A 20,947-nucleotide genomic window follows, 5' to 3' on the forward strand; every position below is an offset into this window, starting at 1 on the left:
TTGGGTCCTATATTTTAAAGCCAGTTTGGAACAATTCGTCCCAGTTCCCTGAATTGATGAAAGTGAATGGTTGGGAGAGGGCATAAAAATCCAGAAAGATAACAGCATTATCAGCAAATTGCTGTTTAAGGCAAAATTAAGATAATCAAAGCTGAAAATGTGTGGTTTAGTCTGAATCCGGCCTGCATCTGGTCAAGAATATTATTGTTTTCCAAACAGCCTGGCAACGGACAACATTGCTCTTTGCAACTTGATGATTACAAAGAGGAACTTACACAAAATACATGGTACAGACAATGGGCCCAATTCACAAAAGTAATCTGAGACAAAATCCTAACTTTCCTGCTTTCGGTATACACAAAAGGCATTTAGTAGTAGTAGTAAAGTTAGGATTATGTGTCCTACGCTAGGTGTGGCCAGGCCCCAGCTAATTTTTTTCACGTGGTTTGGACCTGCCCCGGCTGGCAGCTTTCTGGGGGGCCATTGAGGGGGAACTTACGGAGGTTTTGGGGTGGACAGTTCCCCACGATCCGCGAATACTCATTACTGGGGATAACAGATGGGCTGGACGGGTCCCGGAGTGACAAGCCCTTTTTTAACACAGCAATGATAGTTGCCAAGCGCGATATAGCGGCAGCATGGCTTTGTCCCGATCCACCAGCTCTGGGAAAGTGGCGAAAAGGTGTGGACTGGTGTGCGGCACAGGAAAAGTTTTTTTACACGGCACGCGGACGCCCCAAGAAATACCAAAGGGTGTGGGGCAAATGGCTGGGCGCAGTTGGGGGAAATTAATGAAGCTTCTAGTTTCCGGTGGTCGCATTACCTGTGGGGTTCCGTGGTGGGGCTGCGGGGGGTGGGGTAGGGGGGGTTCTTTCCCTGATGGATGTGCATATATATCCGCTATCCGTGATTATGCTGAACTGTTTTTAAATGTTGAAATCAATAAAAATTTGATTATCAAAAAAAAAAAATTAGGATTCCTAACTTTACTACTACTAAACAGAGACAAAATCCTAACTTTACGACTTTCAGTATTCACAAAAGGCATTTAGTAGTAGTAAAGTTAGGATTCCTAACTTTACTACTACTAAATACCTTTTGTGAATCCCGAAAGTTGTAAAGTTAGGATTTTGTCTCAGATTACTTTTGTGAATCGGGCCTAATATGTACTTTTAAAATAGAAGCACAAAATGGAAAACACTATCTTTAAATGGAGAAACAAATTGACAAAAGTTCGAAGTGATTGACTTCAATATAAATCAGCAATAGCTTTCTGTTCTTTATACTAGACACTGAAGTGTACCAGACAATGAATATTGCAGTATTCTACAATATACTAAAGGGGTAACCCAATTAATCCAACCGCATCTGGGTAAACAAGCACATGCAAATACAAATAATGCGTTGGAACCAATATATACTGAACAATAAATAGAAGGAAAACTTCAATTATTCCTTCCAACGAGATTCACTCTCCAGATTAATCATATACAAATTAATATCATTGACAAAAAGCAGTTTAAGCAAAAGTTTATGTGTCTATAGGCAAAAAAAGTGTGAAAAACGTTTTGTATTTAGCTATATATACATACAAACATAAATATAACATTATATACAATACATAATTTTTAAACCAAAACGTAAATCAAAAACAAAAGGAATATATCCTCTATTCCCTATTACCCTATTGGTAAATCTGGATGCTCTCACTTTTTTTAAAAGAGCATGCCGTTTATCAAAGATAACCCTAAAATAAAGTACTATGAGGAAAACCACTCAGCCCTCTAAACATTTTTTAGTACTTTTTAAAATCTTTTTTTGCAAACAATTTTAATTTAGCAAGGGCTTCAATTCCTAAAGTCGACGCATTTCAGCCCAACTGGTTTTGGGCCTCATCAGGACTACTGTGTATAAGGATGTCTTTCGGTAAGGACCCCTGAAAGATAAATGTACTATCTTATCTCCAAATATACATACATATATTTGCATCTATTTACATATATATATTATCTAGTTATAGTTAGGACCTATTTTCCATAAGAAATCCGCAACATTCTATTGGGAATATCTTTGGCGCCGATTGCCGAATCTTCGCAAAAGTTTCTAAACTTTTGTCCAGCTCCGCTCCGCTCCTACCCTGAAAGTTTCGCGGTGATTCGTCAAGCGGGGGCCGAGAAAAAAGGGGGGTCCCAAAACGCATTTTCCCCATGCAATTTCCCATAGGATCCGTTGTCGCAGCTACAGCCCGAACCGCTGAACGGAATGACACCAAATTTGGCAAAGAGGTAGTCCTCAGTTCAGACTCGTGCCTTTTGCATAAATGGTGTAAATCTGTTCAGTAGTTCCTGAGAAAATTAAGGTAAAAAAGTTAGTGATATCTATGGCCGTGGAGGATCCGCGGATCCTCCATGCACCCTCCCCGAACCCTCCCGAGCACGAGCTGAATGCTAATTGGCTGCCAACACTCTGAATCAGGAAGTGTTGGCAGCCATCTTGTGCCTCGGTAGAACAGAGGTACAAGAAAGCACAAAAACAAAGACGCAAAACGCAACAAGGGGGCAGGGTAGAAACACCCTGACCCCCTAGGCCTGCTCAGGGGGTCCCACAAGGACCCCCAATGCCCAAAAAAAATTATTTATTTTTTTTAAAAATCGCGGGATGCGCGTAGGGTCTGCGCATCCCGCTAACGACAAAAAAAAACGAAGCGCAGACCGCCACCTCCCCGGGGCACTGAATATGTAAAATAGGGGGTCCGTTACGGACCCCCAAGACCCGGGGACCACCACCCCCCGGGGCTTTAACTTAAGTGGGGGGGCCACGTGGCCCCCCCCGGAGCCAATGATAGCCCTGGTGACCGCCACCCCCCAGGGCCGGCTCCTGCCCACCCCCGGGACACTGCTGTTTGCTATGGCAGGGTGAGAGCCTCGCGGCTCCCGCCCTGCCAAAGCAAACTGCTTTGGTATTTGGAAGAGAGAGCAGGAAACCTGCTCTCTCTCCCAAATACCAAAGATGATTGCTTTTCCACACGGGGAGCAGCACGTTAGCTGCTCCCCATGTGGAAAAGCAATGCCGGCTCCCGCAGGACGCGGGGAGCCGGCAGATCCGTGGGGGGATTGGGGACCCCCCCACGGCCCCCAACGGAGGCCAGGCCCCGGGGGATGGGGTCCCCGGGGCCATAAGTGGCCCGGGAGGGGGGGCCACGCGGCCCCCCTCCCCAATTTTTTTTTTTTTTAAATGGCCCCGGGGGATGGGGTCCCCGGGGCCATAGGTGGCACAGGAGGGGGGCTATGCAGCCCCCCTCCATAAAAAAAATATTTTTTTTAAAAGGGGCCATGCCCCGGGGGATGGGGTCCCCGGGGCAAATTATGGCCTGGGGAGGAGGGCCACGCGGCCCCCTTCCCGTTTAAAAAAAAAAAACAGAGGGGGGAAAAAAAAAAGGATCGGGCCAGAGGCCACGCCCCCTCCTTACACCACTCTGCAAACGCGCCCCCTGGCGCGTTTGCAGAAGGGGAACGAATTCCCCTTCAATACTGGGGGTCCCTTGGGGCCAACTAGCCCACCAGGAACCTCCAGTATGTGCCAGGGGGCTGCGTTGCAGAGAGGTGTAATGAGGCCATGCCCCTTTTTACACATCTCTGCAACGCAGCTCCCTGGCGCTTACTGGAGGTACCTGGTGGGCTAGTTGGCCGCCAGGGGACCTCAGGATTCAAGGGGACTTAATCTCCCAACTTAAAACGCGCCACGGGGCGCGTTTGCACAGTGGTGAAGGTAGGGGGCGGGGCCTGAGGGGATACTGTGCAAACACGCCCTGTGGCGCGTTTTAAGTTGGGGAATTCATTCCTCTTCAATCCAGAGGTCCCTAGGGTACAAATAGCCCACCAGGTACCTCCACTAAGCGCCACGGAGCTGCGTTGCAGAGTGTTGTAAAAAGGGGTGTGGCCTCTTAAGACCTCTCTGCAAGGCAGCTCCCTCGCGCATACTGGAGGTACCTGGTGGGCTAGTTGGCCACCAGGGGACCTCAGGATTCAAGGGGACTTAATCCCCCAACTTAAAACACCCCACGGGGCGCGTTTGCACAGTGGTGAAGGTAGGGGGCGGGGCCTGAGGTGAGATCTGTGCAAACACGCACTGTGGCGCTTTTTAAGTTGGGGAATTAATTCCTCTTCAATCCTGAGGGTCCCTGGGGACCAACTAGCCCACCAGGTACCTCCAGTAAGCGCCACGGAGCTGTGTTGCAGAGTGTTGTAAAAAGGGGCGTGGCCTCTGAATACCTCTCTGCAATGCAGCTCCCTGGCGCATACTGGAGGTACCTGGTAGGCTAGTTGGCCCCCAGGGGACCTCAGGATTGAAGAGGAATTAATTTCCCCAACTTAAAACGCGCCACAGGGTGTGTTTGCACACGTCACCTCAGGCCCCTCCCCCTTCCTTCACCATTGTACAAATATTCCTCTAAAATCAGCCGAACTACGAATTCCGATTTACTCACCTGTAATCAGGAGAGAACCCAGTGCTGCATCTTTTAGCCCAGCACTGACCCTGAAAAGTAATTCTAAGCGTACTTACCAGTAACTTGTATTTCCTTCCATAGGAATCCATTGTGTGGGTTTCACCAGAAAATTTTCTAAGTGTCCATTTTTGAAACGTACAAATATTCCTCTAAAATCAGCCGAACTACAAATTCCGATTTACTCACCTGTAATCAGGAGAGAACCCAGTGCTGCATCTTTTTGCCCAGCACTGACCCTGAAAAGTAATTCTAAGCGTACTTACCAGTAACTTGTATTTCCTTCCATAGGAATCCATTGTGTGGTTTTCACCAGAAAATTTTCTAAGTGTCCATTTTTGAAACGTACAAATATTCCTCTAAAATCAGACGAATTACGAATTCCGATTTACTCACCTGTTATCAGGAGAGAACCCAGGGCTTCATCCTTTAGCTCAGCACTGACCCTGAAAAGTAATTCTAAGCGTACTTACCAGTAACTTGTATTTCCTTCCATAGGAATCCATTGTGTGGTTTTCACCAGAAAAGTTTCTAAGTGTCTATTTTCACAATCTAAAAATATTCCTAAAAAATCGTCTGTTTGACTTAAACACATTCTTTCAACTGTTTACAGGAGGTTGGCCAGTGCTGGATCCAGGATCCAACACTGAGTAAGAAAAAGTAACGATAACACTACTTACCTGCTAAGTAAATTTTCTGCCATAGGATAACATTGGTGATTCTATGGGAAAAAGTTTTTAAGTGTCAACTTTTAAAATACAATAATATTCCTTAAAAATCACTACTGTAACCAAAGCGCTTTTACTCAACTGTTTACAGGAGATGTCCAAGGACTGAATCTAGGATCCAGTCTTGTGGTTAGAAAAGTAATCCATAAAGTAACTCATTGCATTTAACTAGAAATTCACATTGAGCTCAATGTTGCTTTGTGTTTGAAATTGTGTTGCCCATTGCAACAACTGTAACTACTGTACTTAAAAGTCGGTTGCCTATTTGCCAAGTATTTAAACTAAAGTAATTAATTCTGAGAAAGTATATTTTGTATTGTAATGTATAATGTAATTATAATGTAATTAAAAAAAATATATCTAAAATAAATAATTTAAAAAATGTAGTAAATCAGTATAAAAAAATCAGTATAACAATTAATACATTCAAAATTGTCATTTAGAAAACCTTTGAAATTCACTGAAAAAACCATAGGTTTCAGGCCTGATATAGTTAGGAATTAGCATTTAAAAAATCTTTGAATTTCACTGAAAAAACCATAGGTTTCAGGGGCGTTATAGTTAGGAATTGGCATTTAAAAAACCTTAGAAATTCACTGAAAAAACCATAGGTTTCAGGGGCGTTATCGTTAGCTGGACATTTCCCTCGTACAAAACCCTAGAAATTCCCCTGTTATAGTTAGTTCAGCTAACTATAACTTGTGCCCCCGCAATGCACTGCTGATGACGTCACATATTACATCACTCATGACATGGTCAGTGACATCACTGATGACATCACTGATGACATCTCAAGTGACATCACTGATGACGTCATCCAGTGAGTATGTGTTTCTGTAAAGTTTCAATATCTTTTATATATTTATAGTGAAAGGCCTATGGAAGAATGAGTGGGTGTATAAGTGTGTGAATGGATGATTTTCTAGGTGCGTAACTGACTCTATAAGTGAGTCATTAAATGTATCTTACTGCAGACTAGTGACTAAACTGTGTGAATGTCTGTATGTGTCTGTGTGTTGGTGTATAAGTGGCTGCATGGTTTTGTGAATAGCTATATGAGTGTCTATATGGGTTATTGATTGGTTGTCTGAGTATCTGTATGGGTGCCTGAGTGTTTGTGTGGGTAGGGTGTGTGTGACTCTGTGACTAGATGTGTGAGTGGGTGATTCAGTGGGTGCATGGTTTTAAGAGTGCATCTGTGATGGACTGTATGGTTGGGTGACTGTATGTAAGGGTGTGTTAGTGATTGAATGTATATCTCAGTTGTACATGTGTCAGTAACTACATATGTGAAACGCAGTGTATATGTGTGTAAGAGTATATAACTATCTATATGTGAGAGTGTGTGATTTTGGGAGTGGCTGTATGCGCCATAGTGCAAGGATATCTGTGTCATGTGCTGTTTGCTTTTTCTGCAGGAAGACACAGAATTTGTTAGTATTTTTATGAGTAAGTGAACTTGAGTGTGTTTAACTGTATAGGTGAGTAAATTGGACTGTGATTAATTATTTGCATGACTGACTAGATGTGTCAGTACCTCAATGGATGATTGGCGGTGTGTGAGTGTCTATATAGGTGTATAAATGCACAGAGTGACTGTAAGTATGAGTGACTGTAGATGTGAGTGAGTGGACATGTATGTAGACCTAAAAGTCAATGAGTGGGTGAGTAGTTATTGGTATTGGAGTATCTATGGTTGTCAAAATGGCCATCTGAAATTTTGAGTCGATGTATCAAAGGTTATATTAGGGTGTGAGAAGATGCACTAATTTATCACATGGATGACGTAATCAGTGATGTCATTTGAGATGTCATCAGTGATGTCACTGACCATGTCATGAGTGATGTAAAATGTGACGTCATCAGCAGTGCATTGCGGGGGCGCGAGTTATAGTCAGCTGAACTAACTATAACAGGGGAATTTCTAGGGTTTTGTACGAGGGAAATGTCCAGCTAACTATAACGCCCCTGAAACCTATGGTTTTTTCAGTGAATATATATATATATACAGATAAACCAATACACAGGAACAATATGGACATATTAACCATATATATTTTTCTTACTCCTCTCTCGAGGTGGCAGTCCAGGAGAATATTTTATTTTCTACATGCACAACTCAGTGTCAGAAAGTGCAAAAATAGATAGACACCTTAACACCAAGAAAGATATATCATCCGTGACTTAACCAAAGTAACCAGAGGGAAAAAATAGAGGAACAAAAAGAGGAAGCCCCTTTAGAGAAATCAACCATCTCCTCATCACAAAGTATAAAAACTCCAAAAACTCGTGAATCAGAATGTGCCTAAATGAGCCAACAGAACTATGTAATGCCAAAATTCTAGAATTAGGTAGACATCAAAACCAGGTCCATAATTACCACTCTTTTTGAGTAATCCCGGCTTATTATATCATCTGAAATAAATAACCGCTGGCTTTAATGGGTATAACTCGATGGTGCTGCAGACATAAAAGAAAATGAAAAATATATGGCCATCTATGTAAAATATATTCTTTTTAAGTAAGTAACCATGGCGCATCTAAATGTAAACTAGTTACTTATCCAAAAATAAATCTTCATCAGTCCATTTAATACACTCATTCAAAACCTAACCGTTAATCTAATACCACTAGTTCATTAGTGATCCTTTGCGTTCTTAATTAAAAGTTTATTCAGTAAACATGACCCAGTATACCATATACTGCACTTCAGGCACCCTCAATTGGCAACAATCAAAGAGCAGTGTCACAACTGTTCTCACCGGCAAACAATGGAGAAAGTGCACCTTAAATCAAAAAACTCCATGTCACGTAATTGGAGTCACAAGACTTTTCCTCCTTGCTCCGTCGTTAATTCTATAAGAAAGTGAACTCATCATGATACCAATTCCCGATCTCTTGTAAAAAGAACTAAACCACTAACTCTTCTTCCATGACCCACTAATGAAAAAGGGCTGACTCTTACCGGTTCTTTCAGCGCTCTACGCGCGCAATGTCTGCCACCTTGCCTCTCAGTTCCGGGTCCATGGTACAAGTCACGTGACCGGGGCGTGCGTCCATACGACTATAAAGGCTATGTATTAACACTAAAAACAGACGTGCGCTGACGCTGAGGATAGACTCAAGTGAATCAATTTCATTAGTGTGAAATGGAGCTTTTCGTGATTCAAAAGATAAGAATAAAACAAACCAAAAATAAAAATTTGCAGACTTGTAGATTTTTAGAAAACTCGACCCAAAGCATTTAGAAAATTAAAATGAAAGGTAAAAGCAATTGATATTTGCACCTCGTATCCCGCATGTAAACTGCCACTCCGTACATTCTATCTAATCAATGTCTCACATTTAAACCACAAGTCAGTACAATCAATATGCAATTGCCATACAGTCAAAAATTCCTGGTACCAATATCTAGTCATACTGTCTCATCTATGGAAGCAAAGAAAACTGCTGTAAAAGTGACCAGATTTCATCCCGGTCATTAAGACCTTGTGTCGCTGTGTGATATTTTTCAATCAACCTTGCTTCTAGTCTATTCAGTTTGGCTTGTAATTCATAATTTGTTACATTTTGAAGCACAGTCAGTACAGACCAATGTATATCATTTTCCGAATGGTTTTTATTTTGAAAATGGTATACTGAGGGCGCTCCCTGAGTTTTGCACTTTATTCTTGATTTATGCTGCAAAATCCGTTTCTTCACTACTTGCGTCGTCTGGTCAATGTAAAACTTATTACATGGACATTTCAGACAGTTTATGGTATTTCTAGAATTACAGTTTGAAAAAACTCTTTGAACATGAGTATGGCCATTGAGTCCTCTGTCAGTCGACAGGCCACACAATTTTGGCATCTATGATGGCCGACTACAGGTGGTAGACTCAGTAAGCTCCTTAAATCATTTCTCGGGGGTTCTGTAACTCTTGCTGCTCTCACTAGTTGCTGTCGGATATTTTTTCCTTTTTTAAACGCAAACAAAGGCTTGAGAATGCCTAAGGTGTCAATTAATTTCCAATTAGTTTGAATGATTTTCTTGACTTTGTTTGCTTTTGGGCCATATGTAAGTACACATATTAGGGGTGTATTTTCATTATGTTGTTTAGGAGTAAGTAGTTCCTCTCTTGGCGTATACCACGCTCTTTTCAATGCCGTTTTGACCAATTTTTTAGGATATCCACGAGTAATCAGTTTAGTCTTTAAAATGTCTGCATTAATAAAATAATCCTCCTTATTTGTGCAATTCCTCCTAATTCGAAGGAATTGCCCATATGGTAAGTTTTCTTTTAAAGTACGTGGATGGCCACTGGTAAAGTGTAATAGCGCATTTCGGTCAGTAGGTTTAGTATATAAACTGACTTCCAAGTGACCATTTTCATGCTGACTAAAGACATCTAAGAAGTTTATCCTTTCACGATGTTTAGATACTGTGAATTTTAGCTCAAGTGTTCTCGTGTTTAACCAATCATCTCCTTCCCAAATCATAAATATGTCACTATATAATGACACCAAAATCCAACCTGGATCTTTAATGGGTTGGTGTCGCTATATATCCACCTTTTTTGAATTCGTCTATGACTAGATTCGCTTTCTCAGGTGCAGTATTCTAGGCTTTTAATAATAATTTGGAAGCCTGTAAATTAAAATTATCTTTTAAAGACCTAGGTGTTTCTGGGGGTCTTGTGAATAACCAGCCTTTGATCATATCTCCCTTTACTTGGGACCTCAATAAACCATTCATCTTTCTATCATTCCATTATCTCCTCTCCTCTCCTTTAGGTGTTTAACAAGATCCGGCCGGGTTTTTTTGGGGGCTACCCATACCAAGCGGAGGACCAGATGGAATCACCCTGCTCAGACTACCCTTTCTTTCCTGGAATAATGCCCCGTCCCGCTGATTTGGGTCGGCAATTATCATCCCGTAAAAGGCACACCGTTTTAGCTCCATGGCGGCCTCAGAGGGACCCCGATGTCTATAGCTTGGTGCAGGTAAGCTAAGTGTACATTGTGTAACCATTTCACACTTTCACTCATGTTGAAGCCCTCACTGAGCCCTAGGAGCAGCTTAAACACTAACAAACACTACCACCCACAAATGGAGTCTTAGAGCCCTCACTGAACCCTAGGAGCAGCTTTTACACTAACAAACACTGCCACCCACAAATGGAGTCTTAGAGCCCTCACTGAGCCCTGGGAGCAGCTTGTACACTAACAAACACTGCCACCCACAAATGGAGTCTACAAACACTGCCACCTACAAATGGAGTCTACAAACACCGCCACCCACAAATGGAGTCTACAAACAAAGCCACCCACAAATGGAGTCTTAGAGCCCTCACTGGGCCCTGGGAGCAGCTTGTACACTAACAAACACTGCCACCCACAAATTGAGTCTTACAGCCCTCACTGAGCCTTGGGAGCAGCTTGTACACTAACAAACACTGCCACACACAAATGGAGTCTACAAACCCTGCCACCCACAAATGGAGTCTTAGAGCCCTCACTGAACCCTTGGAGCAGCTTGTACACTAAAAAACCCTGCCACCCACAAATGGAGTCTTACAGCCCTCACTGAGCCCTGGGAGCAGCTTGTACACTAACAAACACTGCCCCCAAAATGGAGTCTGAGAGCCCTCACTGAGCCCCGAGAGCAGCTTGTACACTAACAAACCCTGCCACCCACAAATGGAGTCTTACAGCCCTCACTGAGCCCTGGGAGCAGCTTGTACACTAACAAACACTGCCACCCACAAATGGAGTCTACAAACAAAGCCACCCACAAATGGAGTCTTAGAGCCCTCACTGGGCCCTGGGAGCAGCTTGTACACTAACAAACACTGCCACCCACAAATGGAGTCTTACAGCCCTCACTGAGCCTTGGGAGCAGCTTGTACACTAACAAATGGAGTCAGCCAGTCATAAAGTCTTTATTCGGTTTAAGTGCAAACCATAAAAGCATACTACAATAAATACATATTTAAAAAACAGAATTCATTTTTGGTGGATTACCAAGCTTAAAAAGGAACACATTAACACAGATAGGTTTAACAAAGTAACGTGTCCAATAAAAAACATTAAAAGGGTACAGTTCATTTCTTCAAGGTGCGAATAACCACAGTTAAAAAATTTGCAATATTAAAAGTTTCCCAGACATTGTTTAACAGCTGTAGATACAAGAAAGCAGGTTTCACTTGAACAAAGCCTTTATCTCTTAATATTGGGATTATAAAACGTTTCCTGATGTCAATAAAGTGCTCACAAAAGAAAACAAGGTGTATCATATCCTGGGGGGAAAAATTATCACAAGAACAGGGGCCAGGGTCCAACGCCCTTTTCCAGTCTTTCTTAGTTCCAATCAATAGATGTAATTGATTCAGTCTAAATCTGGTTAAAAGAAAGCGATGATTTGCATTTGTTACATATCCAAGATAAGGTTCCATGGAGGATATTGTTTTACAGAGCTGGTGGGCCCTAACGGTGCCCTTAACCAGCTCCTTCTCTTCCCTTGCCGAGGTAGATATGTACATATGAGTTTCTTTGCACCAATTAATATCCCCTTTTGCCAGGGTCTCAGGAAAAAGAAACAATTCTGGTCTACCAAGCTTATTCGCCAGGTTCCGAATATATTTCAACCAGGGTATATGTAGCCCATGATCAAGCGACAAACAGTCTCTCAAAATTGTGTGATTCAGGTGTAAATCCGGGTTAAGCCAAATGTTGATCCATTTGAGCATCGGGGCCAGAGCAATACTATCTTCTAGAAAACCGATGCCAAGTTCCTGGTGAACGATATAGTTGGCAGTTGAGATCGGGACTGAGAGGAGGTTTTTTAAAAATCTATCCTCAACAGTCTGTATACTTTTGGCATTATTAATGCCCCAAACCTCAGCTCCGTACAAAGCTATGGAGAGACACTTAGCTTTGTACACCTGGATAAGGGCCTTCATTGGTCTAGCACCCAATTTTCTGGCGAAGCCCAGAACACCCACTGTTGCTCTTGAAAACACAATCTTTTTTGCCATTATTTGGGTTACCCCGGAATCTCGATCATCAAAAAGAACGCCCAAATAAGGAAAAGAAGAAACCCTGGATAGTTGATGACCCCCACATAAAAAGGTTTTAGATTTAGCAGATTTAGGGCCGATGACCATGACATGTGATTTGACAAAATTAACAGATAAGTCCAAAGCCTTCATAAAATCAGCAAATGAATTAAGCAGTAGCTGAAGGCCCACTCCCGTTCTGGCAATTAGGGCGGCATCGTCAGCATATAAGAGAGCAGGGACTAAATATTTCCCTGCACGGGGGATATCTTTACATGAGGCGATAAGGGTATTGTCTAAATCATTTATATACAGTGTAAAAAGGAGAGGTGCCAGGATGCACCCCTGCCTAACCCCATAAGATATGGGTATATCTTTTGTGCAATTACCCCTTTGATCGTAGCTAACTCTAGCTATTAACTCTCTATGTAGATCCGCTAAAAAGTGGACGATATCTTTGTCTACACCAAGTGCAAGGAGCATGGGCCATAGTTTTGATCTATTTACACGGTCAAAAGCCGATGACAAATCCATGAAAGCAACCAGCAGGGTTCCTTTCTTGGCCACCGTGTATTTACCAATTAAAAGTTGTAGATTTAAACATTGGTCTATGGTACCCATCCCTTTCCTAAATCCATACTGGACCTTGGAGAGTTTCCCTGGTTCCTCTAGCCAACCATTTAGTTGGGCGAGGACCACCCTCCCCAGGACTTTCACTGAAGAATCTATGAGGGAGATTGGACGATAACAGCTCGGGTCACCTCTATCCCCCTTTTTAAAAATAGGAACGATGACCGATTTCGCCCACGTTGATGGAAGGCCCAGTTGACAGGCATTTGTAAAAACATTAAAAAGGATTTTGGACCAGAGTTTTATATCTGATTTAAAAAGATCAGCCGGGACTCCATCAGGTCCCGGCGCCTTATTACTTGTCATTTGCAAAATTGCATTCGTGACCTCTAGTTCTGTGAAGGACAAGGTATAACTCTCAGAGTTAAATGAGGACCCCACCCTCGAGCCATCTCCATCATACACCTGTTTAAAATGGGTATACCATTTGTCCTCTTGGATACCGCATTCAAGCTCAGTATTGCTTTTACCGTTAAAAAAAGGCTTGTTTACGATAGACCAAAATTTCGCACTATTTTTAATGACATCAGTGGACAGGAGTTCATTCCATGCCTCATCTCTAATTTCATTTTTGCGTTTTTTCTGTGCCATTTTATAGGCCTTCCTACAAATGGCAATTTCTGCTCTATCAAGTGGAACCGCTTTAAGAGCTGACTTTAGCTTCCGTTGGGCGGATGAGCAACTGTGATCAAACCATTTCTCCCCAATTTTGGGTTTATCCTTACATACCTTTTTAAGATCACTATTTACCTGACAGCAAATTTTATCATAAGCTGTCAGAACTGCGTCACTACAGATCCCGTCTTGTAAACACAAAAGTATTTCATCCCCAACCGTGCCCCACAAGTTTTCAGTAAAGTCCTCTGGGACCAACTGACACCATTTCAGGCGTCGTGTTTGGTCAGTTGGCCTTATGTCCAGTATACTGACAGTAGGATTGTCAGATTCTCTTTTTTAGAGATCATCAGTGAGAATTAACTGGACGGGGTTGTGATCACTATAAACAGACCATTTTACCTTATATTGACTTACATTATCGGCTAAGTTAGATGTAGCAAAGATGTAGTCAATGGTGGATCCTGAGCCACTTCCTTTGTAGGTCGGGATGTCATTAATGTGATTGACGGGATAAACCATGGAATTCCCAACTAGAAGCTCATCTAAAAATATCCCCTGTGGTGTGTGTTCAAAATGTAGGTTTCCTTGATTGTGTGGACCTAGACTGTCCCTTATAAAACAGTTATTAAAACAGGAATGAACATTAAAATCACCAAGCACAATAACCGAATAAGGATTTTTACAAGATTCATTATACATTTGTAAAAAATCAAATAGACTGAGTAAGTGTTCATTTGGCGTATTCTTAATAAATGAATTATAAAAATTTACAATGAGCCAAATCCCATTAGAGTTGGAGTGGATTTCTACTGCTAAACAATAAGGCGAGCCTGTCTCCACTTTACTATATTTACCATCAATGGTCAATGCGATAAGGGTTAAAAGTCCGCCTTTAGCCCTCCCCCTACTAGAGGCCACTGCTGGTGACCAAAAAGCAGAAAACCCATCCAGCAAAAAGGTATTTTCAGTGTCCCAAGTTTCTTGTAGACCAATAATTTCGTGGCCTAATAGATTGTCCCTCCAAATAGGGTCATGAACTTTGTTGTTTAGGCCAGCTATATTCCAACTGAGGACACTTGTGCCTAAGGGCATTCGAGGGGCACCGACAGTATCATCCACTCTTTCATCACTGACAATCCCCATCGCAGGCATAACGTTTTGGATGCCCTCTCTACTTGTAACTGGCACAGAACCACTGGAAACCATGTCCTCTACCTCTATAGAGGATGAACTTTCCCTAATAAATCTAGAAGTAGCCCCAACAGAGTGCAGTCAATCATTAGAATCTAAGTTACTCAGAGCCTGAAAACGATTTGAGATAACAAGACCTTGAGGAAACTAGCCTTCAGGATGACATGCTCTGCCCTCCAATAGGACACTGCGGGGTAAATTTAACTGTTGTTTATAGAAATAACCCAATGAGTGAAGGGTAATGCCCTCGTCAGTGTGGGGGAGCAAAGTAGCTTTTGATAAGATATTATGCACTATGAAGGGATTTCTAAAGTTTATTACAACACAATCCCCCTTTATAGTCTTGCGCGAGCGGCCAACCCAGGAAACTCTTCTCGTTGTTAAAATCAGGTGGGCTAAGTGTGCTGGAAAACCATAATGCTTATTTAACCACGAGACTGATTTATTTTTAAGAGATTCATGGGTTTCAGAGAAAGATTTCTGGGCAACGTCCTTCAAGGGGGGTACATTTGTTAACACTACGACAAATGGTGCACAGTCAGGGGGAAGATCTGGTTTTGCTCCTCCTAAATGTGTGCCTGCCATTGCGTTATTACTACTTAAGCAACTTTCAGGAGGTAAAATGTTATTCTCATTTGTCGTGGGTTCGACAGCCAGTGGAGCTGTGCTGTTTAAAGTATCCTTTGGGGGCCTAGGGATGTCAGCAGAAACAGGTAGGCCCTCGGCTACTCTAGTCATATTCCCAGAGGAATTAATCTTACGTGCCAAAAGATTACGTAGGCCTTCAATCTCAGCAGATAGTTCATCAATCTTGGTAACTAAGGGTTCAACAATTTTCAAAATTTTGGACTCTAAGAGACCTAACAAGGAATCAAGTTGATGAGAGTCTAACTTAGCCATAGGGTTGTTAGGGATGGCTAGTTCCTTGGTAACCTGAGTTGTTGTAGTAGGACCCGTCTTTTTATGAGTGCTTCGTAGGCAACCCTGTTTCAAATGAGTGCGTTTACGAGATCTTAGCACTCTCTGGGTTGGCAGGTCCGAAGAGTCTTCTACGGTCTCATTAACATCAGTTACTAAATCCCTGTTAACCTCAGGCGATTCTTGTTCACTAGGAAGATGATCACCCAGGGTTAAGAAATCATTATTCTCATTTAAACAGTTCGTAGCATGAGATGGGGGAGAGGATAAGGTGACTGTGTTATTTAACAGAGGGCTAGTAGTCGTTATGTTTGAACCCTGTCCTAAAGATTTACGCCTATCGCTATTAATTTTGGTGACTACTTTGACTAAGTAGTTATCTAACGTTGACGTAGACGTGGATTTGCTGCCTGCTAAAGCTTTAGCCATATTTGGCAGACCCCTGGGAGAACCTAAAACTTAGATTAAACTTGAATTATACTTTTACACAGTGTGGCAACACCAACACATATGATGATACCTAATAGCCAAATATGAACAGATTACAACCAATACTACAGAACCAATATACCATAAGTAGGGCAGATCACCCCCACCCTGTAATTAATTATAGAGTCTTGTAAAGTCTTACACGTTAGTGAGGTGGCCCGTCCCGGCCTCAATCGGTCCTCTGAGGGCCACAGAGGGCCCGCCCTTTGCCCGGGCTTAGCCCGGCGTCGCCCGCGCGCGTCCCGCGACGCGGAGGAAGTGGATGACTTTTAAGCGCCTCCGGGCGCGTGGGTGACGTCGTTGTCCCAAGGGAGTCTGGGGGCGGTAGTCTCCCCCCGCTCCGAGCCGCGAGGTGCTGTGGCGGCGGCGGGGGAGACACGCAGTCCAGAAATGCCGGGAGATAGCGACCACAGGACCGGCCAGCAAAGCGTCCGACAGCACCCCCAGCAAGTGAGTAATCCGCGTTTCAAACTTTACCGCTCCCCAGAGGAAGCGGATGACTTTTAAGCGCCTCCGGGCGCGTGGGTGACGTCGTTGTCCCAAGGGAGTCTGGGGGCTGTAGTCTCCCCCCGCTCCGAGCCGCGAGGTGCTGTGGCGGCGGCGGGGGAGACACGCAGTCCAGAAATGCCGGGAGACAGCGACCACAGGACCGGCCAGCAAAGCGTCCGACAGCACCCCCAGCAAGTGAGTAATCCGCGTTTCAAACTTTCCCGCTCCCCAGAGGAAGCGGATGACTTTTAAGCGCCTCCGGGCGCGTGGGTGACGTCGTTGTCCCAAGGGAGTCTGGGGGCTGTAGTCTCCCCCCGCTCCGAGCCGCGAGGTGCTGTGGCGGCGGCGGGGGAGACACGCAGTCCAGAAATGCCGGGAGATAGCGACCACAGGACCGGCCAGCAAAGCGTCCGACAGCACCCCCAGCAAGTGAGTAATCCGCGTTTCAAACTTACAGCCCTAACTGAGCCCTGGGAGCAGCTTGTACACTAACAAACACTGCCACCCACAAATGGAGTCTACAAACACTGCCACCTACAAATGGAGTCTACAAACACCGCCACCCACAAATGGAGTCTACAAACAAAGCCACCCACAAATGGAGTCTTAGAGCCCTCACTGGGCCCTGGGAGCAGCTTGTACACTAACAAACACTGCCACCCACAAATTGAGTCTTACAGCCCTCACTGAGCCTTGGGAGCAGCTTGTACACTAACAAACACTGCCACACACAAATGGAGTCTACAAACCCTGCCACCCACAAATGGAGTCTTAGAGCCCTCACTGAACCCTTGGAGCAGCTTGTACACTAAAAAATCCTGCCACCCACAAATGGAGTCTTACAGCCCTCACTGAGCCCTGGGAGCAGCTTGTACATTAACAAACACTGCCACCCAAAATGGAGTCTTAGAGGCCTCACTGAGCCCTGGGAGCAGCTTGTACACTAACAAACACTGCCACCCACAAATGGAGTCTGTGAGGAAGTGCCATCTTTCTTGCATGGAATGCCCCCCACTTTTGGCTGAATTGCTGATGTACTTTGACAGAGTGTGCCCTGGGCTCCTGCCAATCAGGTACCCAGGGCCTATGTTCCTTCCCTAAAACTGTGTGAAACCTAAACTTAATTGACATCTCTGGCCACCTGTCAGCCCCTGGTAAATGGTACACTAAGTACCCAGGGTCTTGTGACCAGAGAAGGCCCCTAAGGCCTGCAGCACTTATTGTGCCACCCTTAGAGCCCCTGTACACTGACACACACACACTGCCCTTGCAGGCTGAGTGTCTGGGTGCAGAACAAAACAGAGTCGACATGGCACACATCCCTGTGTGCCATGCCTACAACACACACTGCCGTGGCATAGACCAGCCACCCCTCTAGCTGGGTACCCTATGCCAGTGGTGTGGGTACAGGTGCATGAGCCCTGTGCCCCTACAGTACCCAGGTCCATTCCTGGGCACTGTAAGTGCAGTGCTGCCATCTAAAAGTATGTGGTGCTGGGAGATCGTCAACACGAACTCCACAGCACCATAATGGCAACACTGAAGACTGAGAAGTTTGGTATCAAGCTTCTCAGCACATTAAACCTGCACTGATGCCAGTGTGGGATTTAATGTACAAAGCACGACAGAGGGCATCTTAGAGATGCCCCCTGAACCTAACCTTCAATTCACGTCTTGTCTGAGGGGCTGCCTAGGCTGCCACACAGCAGACATGTTGCTGGACCCCTGGGTAGAGAGCCATCCGCTCTCCTGGGCCTGCAACAATGCACATACTGGGCGAGGTGCCAGGTCTCCTCCCCCAATGTGGGCAGGGGAAGCTTCAAAGGCATGCCGCCTTTGTGAGCTTCTCCAGACCACTTGCTGTACTCAGCAACTGGCCCCTACCGGTTCTGACCCCCTCTCTGGCAGGAAGACTGGCCGGAAACCCCAAAGAAGGAAAGGGGGTGTGCCAGCCTCTGCCAACTCCACCCCTCAGGTGGGGGAGGCGAGGTGAAGCACATCTCTGGGCTCTCGCCATCTTGAAGATGGGAAGCCCTGCCCAATCAGGACTAGGCTACTGCCCCCCTCCCACAGGAGAGTGGCAGGATAGGGGCTGAGCCCACCCCAGGTCAGGGACCGACAGGTCCCTGCCCTTTACCTACCTGTAACGCCCCTAAATTTAGTATTTAGGGGCACCCTGAACCTTCCTTCCTCAGATCCAGATTCCAAAACAGCAAAGAAGATCAAGAGATAAGACCTGCCGCGCAGCTGCTAACAAGAGGAAGACACCATCTGCTTTGGCCCCAGCGCTACCGGCCTGTCAACCCTCGAACCTGCTACTGCTCAATCCCAAAAAGAACTATTGATGGACAGAATGCATAACAATGTCATACATTCACCCCAGTACAGAGATTTAGGCCTAAATCCATCGTTTTTTTGCTCACCATGCCATTCCAGTTTGGACCCAGCCATGTGCAAATCAGTCTTGACCCTGTTCCCAATTGGAACAGTTCAGCCCGAACTTTCTGATGGATACATCTGCTAGTGGATTCCTCACCTTGTGAATATCCCCTGCGCCAGCAACATTCGGAAACTTTTGTAGCAGTCCACGCCGATGAGGTCGAAGACGACGTCACAGAGGCACGGCTCCGCTCGCGACTCCGCTGACGTCACCGGCTCCATAAGAAGACCTCGTCGGCGTGATGACGTCAGTTCCCTTTTTTCCGCGCCGTCGACGCCAACGGATTTCGGGAATCTCTATCTGAAGCTTCACTGTTACTTTGTGTTTCTACTGGATTTCTCTGTCCTTTTTTTGTGAAAATGTCAACAAAGAAGTCGGGGTTCAAGCCCTGTCGCGAATGTGGAAAGCATATGTCCATCATGGATCCACATGACTACTGCGTATGGTGCCTATCCTCGGACCATGATGTGGATGGAAGCTCTTGCTGTCGCAAGATGAGCTCCAAGGCTCTCAAGGAGAGAGAAGCAAAGCTTTTCATAGCGAGGATGAAAAAAGAGAAGAGAAGTAGGAGAAAATCAAGAACGAGTTCAAGATCGAGGTCGAGATCGAGGTCGGTGCCGATGTCGACTTCGGGGCATGCTTCAAGATCTAAGAAGCACAAAAAGAAGAGGAGACATTCTTCTCGACGTCACTCTGACAAGAGTACGGCTCCGAAGTCGAAATCACCTTCTCGACGCCGTAAGGACTCTGTATCTCCCTCGCCCGTTCCGGATTCACCTGTTGGCCCTTCTTCTCCAGTGGCTTCACCGGTTCATTCTCTGGCTCCGGCTCCATCTCCGGCGCCGGTTCCATCTTCGACGCCGGTTCCATCTCCGGCTCCGGCTTCGTCTCCAGCTCCGGTTGAGGAGCTTCCAGTACCGGGTGAGCCTTCGACCCCGCAAATTCCACCGTCTGCGCCGATTGGCCCGAGTCCGGTGATGCCTGATCAGTACCCTGCTTTCCCTGGACCAGGTCAGGACCCCACGCAACATTTAAATGCAATGTACGGGGTATTTTCAAGAGCCATGTACTCCACTGGTGCACCTTCGGGTCCGATGGGTCCAATGGCCTTCAGTTTGGGGGTGCCTCAAGCCTATCCACAGGCCCCCTTCATGCCATTTTTTCCGGCGACGCCGTCTTGGCATCTACCGGCGCCGAGGACATCGACGCCGCTCCCTTCTTCACCGGCGCCGGCTCGACCTCGTTCGACGCCGGCTGCTCCTGTGGATCCACGTTCGGCACCGGCGCCGTCAGATTCGAACACGGCGCCGCCGACGCCGGTTGTAAGAATCCGGTCTAGGAGGGAGGCTCAAAGGGTGCTTGATGAGCAAAGGTACCTTTTGGAAGAGGCAGAAGAAGGAGAGCTTGTGGAGTCGGATGACGTTTTGGAAGAGCTAAAGGAGGCTAGTGGTTTGGATTTATCTCCTGAATGGGAAATTACTCCACCTTCTGATGAACCCTCAAAGGATGTGGCACCATATCATGCAGTCATAAGGAAGGCAGCTGAGCTGTTAGATCTGCAGTTGCCTTCTACTGAATTTAAGTCGAACATTTTGACAGAGGTGCTGCATTCTCCCACTACTGTTTCAGAACCCTTATTGCCCTTTAATGAGGCCATCATAGATCCTGTAATGGAAGTGTGGCGTAAGCCTTTTTCTGCTCCCGCAGTTTCGAAAACAGTTGCCAGGAGGTATAGGGCAGCTCCGGGGGACCCTGAGTTTTTAACTTTTCACCCGTCACCTGAGAGCCTGGTGGTTCAGGCTGCTTGTTCAGGGAAATCTAAAGGTGCTTTTTCCCAGGTTCCAAGTGACAGAGAGGCCAAGAAATTAGATCAATCGGCCAAAAAGGTTTTTTCATGGCTC

At 45.1% G+C, this 20,947-nt stretch overlaps 1 protein-coding gene and 1 long non-coding RNA gene across 2 annotated transcripts in view; one reads left to right on the top strand and one right to left on the bottom strand.

The window, feature by feature from the left end:
* Positions 1-8,253, bottom strand: part of LOC146812871 (uncharacterized) — a 70,609-nt gene extending 62,356 nt beyond the window's left edge. Inside the window, exons 1-2 of the long non-coding RNA XR_014966930.1 lie at positions 8,198-8,253; positions 7,613-7,692 (exon numbers count right to left, since the gene is read on the bottom strand). This is a non-coding gene — a long non-coding RNA (uncharacterized LOC146812871). The remainder of the gene's footprint in view (positions 1-7,612; positions 7,693-8,197) is intronic.
* LOC146812870 (alpha-2-macroglobulin-like protein 1) overlaps positions 1-20,947 on the top strand; it is a 227,443-nt gene that overhangs the window by 74,571 nt on the left and 131,925 nt on the right. Inside the window, exon 16 of the mRNA XM_085619944.1 lies at positions 10,008-10,217. Within this exon, the coding sequence (XP_085476070.1) occupies positions 10,008-10,217 (210 nt within the window). The remainder of the gene's footprint in view (positions 1-10,007; positions 10,218-20,947) is intronic.

Source organism: Triturus cristatus, chromosome 7 (genome assembly GCF_964204655.1).
Source record: "Triturus cristatus chromosome 7, aTriCri1.1, whole genome shotgun sequence".
Taxonomy (NCBI): domain Eukaryota; kingdom Metazoa; phylum Chordata; class Amphibia; order Caudata; family Salamandridae; genus Triturus; species Triturus cristatus.